Raw genomic sequence first — 7,519 nt, forward strand, 5'->3', positions numbered from 1 at the left:
GTCGAATGCCATGGTCATCGAGTGTCGCCCGCCCGTCTTGCTCCGCAGATGCTGATCAAAGTCGAGCACCTCCTTGAACGGCACCTTGGCCACAATCTCCACCATGCGCGTCGACTTCTTCTCGCGCAGCGACGTGACGCTGTCGTAGGGGTCCGGCGGCGCGTAAATGCTCCCCGCGTCAATGGCGCTCGCGCTGCCTTCGGCCGACCGGTCGCTGACCTCGAGCACGTGGTCGCCCGCGCCAGAGCTGATGTCGTGCTGGATCTGCCCCGCTGTCGTCTCGGGACAGCTAATGTGCACGAGCATGACGGGCTCCAGCAGGCCGACGCCCTGCCGCCTGTGTGCCTCGGTCAGGGGCCTCGCGGACGACGCGGTGCGCTGCGCCCTAAAGTGGCCGCCCGTCGGCCCGCCACGGCCGACGGGGTCCGTGTCGACCGTCACGGTGACGTGGCATCCCTGGATGGGCTGCTGCGACGAGCCCCCCCGCGCCATGCGGCCACGACGCGTGACATCTGCTGCGGGTATCGAACTTGAGCTCGCTGCCGTCGGCAGGGGAGAGGAATGATAATGTGAATGTGGTTCCCGTCCCGAACGAGGTCCGGCTCGAGGGAGGACTGGCGGTGATGATCCTCGAGGGGTTCGAGCACGGCGGTACAGGTGACCTTGCCGGCCTTGCCGGCGACGGGCTTGTCAAAGACGATGGTGTGCGGGTCCGTGGACGTAGTCAGACACTCTTTGTAGTCGACTTCGATGGTGCCAAAGTCGACCTGGCCCTTCATATTCTGCTTCAAGTGGTGCAAGGCCACTTCGAGATGCAGTTTACCCATGCCCTGCAAAATGAACTGCTCGGTTTTCTCGTCGCGGTTCCATCTGAGGCTTGGGTCCTGTCGTGACATTTGGTCCAGGAGCGTCTCCAGCTCCTGCGCGGCCACGTTGCCATATGGGTCCATGGCGAGGAACGCGACAGCGGGGGGGATCTCGGGGGGGCGAATCTGGATATGCCTCAGGCCCTCGGGGAGCGTTTTGGATCCCACGGTAGCGAGCAGCGTGTCTCCCGTGCGCGCCTTCTTCAGGCCCTTCATTGCCCCGATCTGGCCCGTCGACAAGTGTTGTACGACCTCGGTCTTGGCCGCTGAGATTTGGAGCAGACCGAGTGGCGACTCGGAAACGAGGGCGTGTGTATTCCAAGGGCCGCGTTGCGGTGCAGCTCACCATGATAGACACGGACGAAGCTCAACATACCCTCCGTCGGATGGTTGAAAACCTTGAATACGGAGGCGACTGCTGCTATCCTGGCGTGCTTCCCTTTTTTCTCCGAATGCTCATGGAGAAGCTTTGCAAGGCTATGCTTCCCCTCGCCAGTCTGGACATGCAGATCCGGCCTCTCATTGGGGCTGGGCAGGTAGTCGATGATGGCGTCCATCAGTGGTTCAACACCAATGTGTCGGAAGCTGGCCCCGGCAAAGACGGGAATCGCCTTGCCGTCACCGCTTCGCACGGCTCGACGGATGCCATCCTTGAGGGTTTGGTTTGTGATCTTTGCGGGGTCCTCGGCGAACAGGTCCATAATCGGTTCGTCCAGCTCAGCCAAACCCTCCACGAGGCGCTCACGCGCAACCTCAATCTCGTCAAGAAGGGCTTTGTTTCCTGCAAGAGCCTTGTCCAAAGCCTCGCCCCGATACGTGATTTTCTGCTTCTCGGTTTTCCACCGGTAGCCGACGCGATCGATGACATCGATGACACCAACAAAGTTCTCCTTCTCCCACCAGGGGATCTGACAGACCAACGGCCAGCCATTGAGCCGCGTGCCCACCTCGAGCACAGACTTGCGGAAGGATGCGCCGTCTCGGTCGAGTTTATTGACGTAGACTACGCGTGGAATGGCGTGCTCCTGGGCAGAGGACCAAACTCTCTCCGTATGTGCTTCGACTCCCTTGACGGAGTCAATGATGCAGACAGCTCCATCGAGAACCGGCAGACATCTATCGACTTCGAAACGAAAGTCTTGATGTCCAGGAGTATCGATGAGATTGATGGTCTTGGGATGAGATCCTGGGGGGCATACCTCCTGTAGGGGCCAGTTGAAGGTGATGGCCGCCGATTGGATCGTGATGCCTCGCTCTCTTTCGAGCTCGAGGAAGTCAGTCACTGTGTTTCCAGAGTCGACATCTGCAATGACTACATTAGGACCGCGAGCATCGAACGAGAAAAGCTTGTGACACGCCCAAAACTCCAGATGGACAACGTACCGCCGACACGTGCTGTGACACCACTATAGTACAGCATCCGTTCCGTGGTTGTCGTTTTGCCCTATGTCTCAGAGTCAGGCCTGGGAAGCGGCGTCCTACAGCCATGGTGTACTTACTGCGTCGACATGAGCAATGATGCCAATGTTTCTGATGTCTTGTATGGGAGCATGTGGCTGCGATAACGTAGAGCGTGTATGGAACGCCTTCTGCGTTCTGCAGTATCGTAGCAAGCTAGTTGTGACCTGGTGACATGATGCCCCCGCACGAATCTCAGAATGGGGCTGCAACCTGAGCTGCAGCTGGCGTGAGCATGGTGCCCTGGATGAGCTTCTCAGAAGCAACATGGCCCAATGCGTAACATTCGACGGGCTGCTGGCTGGCCCTTGTACGGCCTCGACGGTCCTGCTCAAGATCGTTGTTGTCCTGGATGCTTACGTGGAAAAGAAATCACGTCTGGTGGCTGAAGATGTTCACGAACCACCTAAACAGGGGTGCTCATCTTCATGTTCATTCACCCAGAAACTGGATTTATCAAATAGGAAGATGGTCAAGCACGGCATACTTGGGCTTCCGATCTGGGAAAGCGGTCAGGCCTATGGAGCGTGGGTTGTGGCTTGATCTCTTGCACAGCCACTACTAGCACAGCAAGTCAGGTACCCTTGAATTGACCCTGGAATTTGATTCTTGAGGCGAATCAGAAGCTCACCTGAACGACGCGACCAAGGCTTGTGGCCCGGGTTTTCTATTGCAACTTTACATCGTCTCTTCAGAACTCATCCAGACGATGCACACGCGCCAGCTGCGGCTCTTTCCAAGCTATTGTGAAACATACGCTCGCAAAGCACCTTCAGTATCATTTTCAGGGCAAACGCGGTTCCAGGCGCGTACAATATCGTCATGTTCGCCATTCAAGCGACCAGCCGTCGGTGACATTGTCTTCCCAGAGGCCCCGACAAGCCACCACTCTGACTTGGAGACATTCCTGTCCTACGCAGAGCGGAACAGCCTGAACACGTCATCCACCGTATATGTCGGGACCCACTACGAGTACACGGTTGCTTCAACCCTCGCCAAGTATGGCGTTCAAGCCCGTAGAGTCGGCGGTGCTTCAGACTATGGCATAGACCTTCTGGGTATCTGGAGGATACCGGAATTCCGTCAGAGGCTGGAAAGCGAACCCCTGAGGGTCATCCTACAGTGCAAGGCCGGCAGCCAAAGGGCTGGCCCCGCGCTGATTCGCGAGCTTGAGGGATCCTTTGCTGGTGCACCTGTGGGATGGCGGGGATCTAAAGTGCTGGCATTCCTGGTCAGCGAGAGGACGGCGACGAAAGGAGTGCGAGAGTCTTTGGGCCGGAGCCAGTGGCCGATGGGCTTCATCTCGTGCACCAAGGATGGCGCCGTGCAGCAGATGCTATGGAACCGAAGAGCTGAGGAAGAAGGACTTGAAGGCATCGGCATCGGCATGCGCTACGCAGGAGGCAATTCGAATGGTCCTGAGGTGGTATTGACTTACAATGGGAAACATCTGCCACTGGTGGAATCGACTGCGTGAAAGCCATGCGACATGGCACGTCGAGAGGAGGCTGCGCTCGAATATATGCTAGGGTTGCCGCTTTGAACGAACCAACCCTCTTCCGTCATCACACCAGCGCCTACAATAGCATCTCGGCAACAACTGGTCGAAACCTCGTGACTTCTTCAAAAGCGAAGCCGTCTAGCCGTCTCGTCACCTCCAACGTCCGTCGCCGAGTCAGTGGAGCTCAATCAAGTTATCAATCTTGACTCGAGCTTCCCCGCACTGCATGAGGTAGGGGGCAGTTGACCCAACCCCGCGGCGCCAGTATCCTTTACGTCCTGCCCCTCCCCCTTGTCCCTTTGAACAGCACTACATTCAACGTCGCGTGTGCGGACGATGTTACCCGTCGAACCACGCACCGGCTTAGTGACAGACCAAGCCTATGCCCTTGGCCATGGCGATTTAAAGGTCACTGGCGATGGGTCAGGCGGCGGACGTTTGGCCCTCCTTGACCCTTCTTCAGGCCCAAGTCTCGCGTTCTCGCGCCTACCCTTGTATGAAGCTGCCTAGATATAGCTACCGACCTCTTGTCATAATCCAGAACTCTCACACTCGAATCACCCCTGGCTAGTCAATCAGCCAACCATGACCTCACCAACAGCCCGCAGGCGAGCAGTCCGCATTGCGGGATGCTCCGGCGGCTTCACAGATCGCTCCCGCGCGATCAAGGATCTGGCCGCCGACCCCGAAGTTGATGCCGTCATTGGCGACTGGCTATCTGAGATGGTCAATGACCCAGCCGTTATACCCTCGCGAGCTTGACTAACGGCCAACAGACCATGACAGTGCACGGCAGCGGCAAGATCCGCAACTTGCAAGCAACCGAGGCGGGCTCCAAGGCGCAGCTCAGCCTGGAGGACCGCATGAAGACGGCCATGTATGCCGAGACCTTCCTCCAGTGCTTTGAGCCAGCCATCACGACCCTGGCCGCCAACGGCACCAAGCTCGCCGTTAATGCCGGGGCCAGCGACACAGAGCTCTTGGCCGAGGCTGTGCAACACATGGTCACTGAAGCTGGATTCGCCCTCAAGGTTGCTTGGGTCGAAGGAGACGACGTGACCGGCCAAGTGAACCGCCTCATCAAGGAAGGAGAGCAGTTTGAGAGCCTGATGCACGGCAAGAAGCTCGAAGAATGGGGCATGGAGCCAATCTGCGCGCAGGCGTATCTCGGTGGCCTCGGTATCGCCCGCGCGTTGAGCGAGGGCGCCGACATCGTCATCTGTGGTAGGGTAGCTGATGCTGCCCCCGTCGTTGGCGTGTCTGTATGGTGGCATGCCTGGAAAGATGACCAGTTCGACTGCTTGGCGGGAGCTCTGGTGGCTGGCCATCTCATCGAGTGCTCGGCATATGTCACAGGCGGCTACTACAGCGGCTTCAAGGACCTCATGAAGGACGGACGACACGTCAACATGGGGTTTCCCATTGCCGAAGTCGAGTGGAACGGCGAGTGTGTCATCGCAAAGGAGAAAAGCACGGGAGGCTGCGTTAGCGTCGGCACAGTCCTGTCGCAGCTCGTGTACGAGATTCAAGGCCCGTATGTGCCCCTCCGACCACATCTGGACCGAGCAAACCACCTGAACTGACCCGATAGACTCTACTACAACTGTGACGTCGTTGCAGACGTCTCCAACGTCCAGATGACCCAACTCGAGGAGGACCGAGTCCGCGTGACCGGCATCCGTGGGCGCCCACCACCACCGACGACCAAGGTCGGCATCACGGCACCGGCGGGCTTCCAGGCCGAATGGCACATCTACCTCTGCGGCCTGGATATGGAGGAGAAGTGCAAGATCACAGAAGACCAGATTCGCTACGCAATCGGCGACAACATTTCTAAATTCACCACGCTCAAGTTCCACCAGAACGGCACCTCCCCCCTCGACCCCGCAAGCCTCGACCTCTCCATCGTCGACTTCCGCATCTTCGCCCAGTCGCCCGACCCCGAGATCATGCGGCCCGACATACCCAACGGATTCAACCGCTGGGTCCTCGAGGTCTTCCTCCAGTCCGCCCCCGGCGCCTCCCTCTCCAACGACCTCCGACAGGTCGTCCCCAAACCCTACTACGAGTACTGGGTCGCCCTTCTGCCCCAGCGAGAGCTCAACCACAGAGTCCACTGCCTCTGGCCCGCAGCCGCCGCCCGCACCATCGCCATTTCCGCGCCCGAGACGACAGAGACCTACCCTCGGCAGCAGGCCTCGTACGAGACGCCCTCGCCTCTCGACCTCGCCTCCTTCGGGCCCACCGTCCGCGCGCCGCTCGGCAGCATCGTCCTCGCGCGCTCCGGCGACAAGGCGTCCGACTGCAACGTCGGCTTCTTCGTGCGCCACGCCAACCAGTGGGACTGGCTGCGGTCCTTCCTGACCGTCGACAGGATCAAGACCCTGCTCGGGCCGAGCGAGTACAAGGGCAAGCCGATTGATCGGTTCGAACTGCCCAACGTGTACGCCGTACATTTCTTGCTGCATGACCATCTGGACAGAGGATACAATGCGTGCTCCAACTACGACACGCTCGGCAAGCTGACGGGAGAGTACCTGAGGGCCAAGGTTGTTGATTTGCCGGCAGCCTTTTTGGAGCAGGGCCTTGTGTAAATAAGCCCGCTCCTGCGGTGTGGTTGAGGAGCTTTTGTAGCAGGTAAAAATGATGAATTAGGCATTTGAGGTAATTTGGAAACCTCGCCACATGGTAAAACAGAAGTCTCGCTGCCAAGGGCTACAATGTCACAGTGGGAGGAAGCAAGCATCGCTCAAATCGTGATAGACCGCTATCTGCCCCTGCCTGGGCAAGTCACGGACCTCGGGAGCCATATAAACCCTGGTCCGGCTGCTTCATACATCCATCCCAACACCATGATGAATCCGTTTTCGGGTGTTCCAAAAGCAAGCCCGCACCGTCCACGAGCCTTGCCGCCCTGTCCCGTCCCGCGACCTATTGTTACCGTACCACGCGCCATGGCCAATCGCTGGAGTGACGCTCCGAACCCGCTGCTGAGGCAGGCATTGATGATCGTCATACTATCTGCACGTGCTGGCTGCCCCGTAGGACTGACCAAGCAACCAAAGTCCAATTTACAAGCCATGCTCTCCGCTCAGGCGAGGTATCCGAGTTCATCCTCCTCGAGGCGCTCTAGGTACTCCTTATCGAGAAGGATCTCGATACACTTCTTGATGTCTGGAACCTTGGGGACGAACCGTGTCTTGATCTGGTTGATGGTTTCGCTGACCAGCTGCATGTGCTTCATCTTCTTCCTTGCCTTCATGATACGCACAATGGCAGACTACACATTTGTCAGTCACGGAGCGTGAATCTTGTCACAAGGTATACACACCTGAATGAGAAGCTTGCGGTCTTCCTCAATGGTCTTGTTTGTCTCCACCTCTTCTTGCTTCGCTTCCTTGGCACCTCCAAGGTTTAGGTTGACTCGGATCTTCTTGCTCTTGAAGTCGTAGTTGAGCCGCAGCTCTTTGCCTGACTCTGGCTTGCCTCGGGGGAGATTAGGAGCACCTTTGCCTTGAGAAGGATTGCCAGTGCCTGGTCGAGCACTTCGTTGCTTAGGAGCGTTGCGCCTGCAATGTCATCGTAACTATGACTGTCCTTCTCGTTGAAGAGGAGGAGAACTGCCATCTGGTAAATGGACACTTGGAACGTGTAAGGTGTCTTGCTTGCTTAACAGTAGCCGGCCTTCAGTTCG

The 7,519-nt window shown here is 58.0% G+C and overlaps 4 protein-coding genes across 4 annotated transcripts; 2 read left to right on the forward strand and 2 right to left on the reverse strand.

The window, feature by feature from the left end:
- VDBG_04359 (elongation factor G 2) lies at window positions 1-2,310 on the reverse strand (the record flags this gene model as incomplete). The annotated part of the gene is made up of 4 exons (XM_003004707.1): window positions 1-539; window positions 656-1,132; window positions 1,243-2,169; window positions 2,250-2,310. Coding segments are annotated over 4 exons (1,980 nt in total), but the record flags the coding sequence as incomplete, so codon positions are not given.
- Window positions 2,311-3,033: 723 nt separating this feature from the next.
- On the forward strand, window positions 3,034-3,801 carry VDBG_04360 (conserved hypothetical protein; the record flags this gene model as incomplete). The annotated part of the gene is made up of 1 exon (XM_003004708.1): window positions 3,034-3,801. One exon carries the CDS (start codon window positions 3,034-3,036, stop codon window positions 3,799-3,801), a length of 768 nt encoding a protein of 255 aa, XP_003004754.1.
- A 609-nt stretch (window positions 3,802-4,410) lies between these two features.
- On the forward strand, window positions 4,411-6,419 carry VDBG_04361 (conserved hypothetical protein; the record flags this gene model as incomplete). Its single annotated transcript, XM_003004709.1, has 3 exons — window positions 4,411-4,551; window positions 4,602-5,359; window positions 5,417-6,419. 3 exons carry the CDS (start codon window positions 4,411-4,413, stop codon window positions 6,417-6,419), a joined length of 1,902 nt encoding a protein of 633 aa, XP_003004755.1.
- A 149-nt stretch (window positions 6,420-6,568) lies between these two features.
- Window positions 6,569-7,452, reverse strand: VDBG_04362 (cullin-1; the record flags this gene model as incomplete). Its single annotated transcript, XM_003004710.1, has 3 exons — window positions 6,569-7,105; window positions 7,157-7,300; window positions 7,447-7,452. The coding sequence occupies 3 exons, from the start codon at window positions 7,450-7,452 to the stop codon at window positions 6,917-6,919; spliced, it is 339 nt and encodes a 112-aa protein (XP_003004756.1).
- Window positions 7,453-7,519: the final 67 nt, after the last annotated feature.

This window comes from Verticillium alfalfae, genomic scaffold (genome assembly GCF_000150825.1).
Source record: "Verticillium alfalfae VaMs.102 supercont1.5 genomic scaffold, whole genome shotgun sequence".
NCBI lineage: Eukaryota > Fungi > Ascomycota > Sordariomycetes > Glomerellales > Plectosphaerellaceae > Verticillium > Verticillium alfalfae.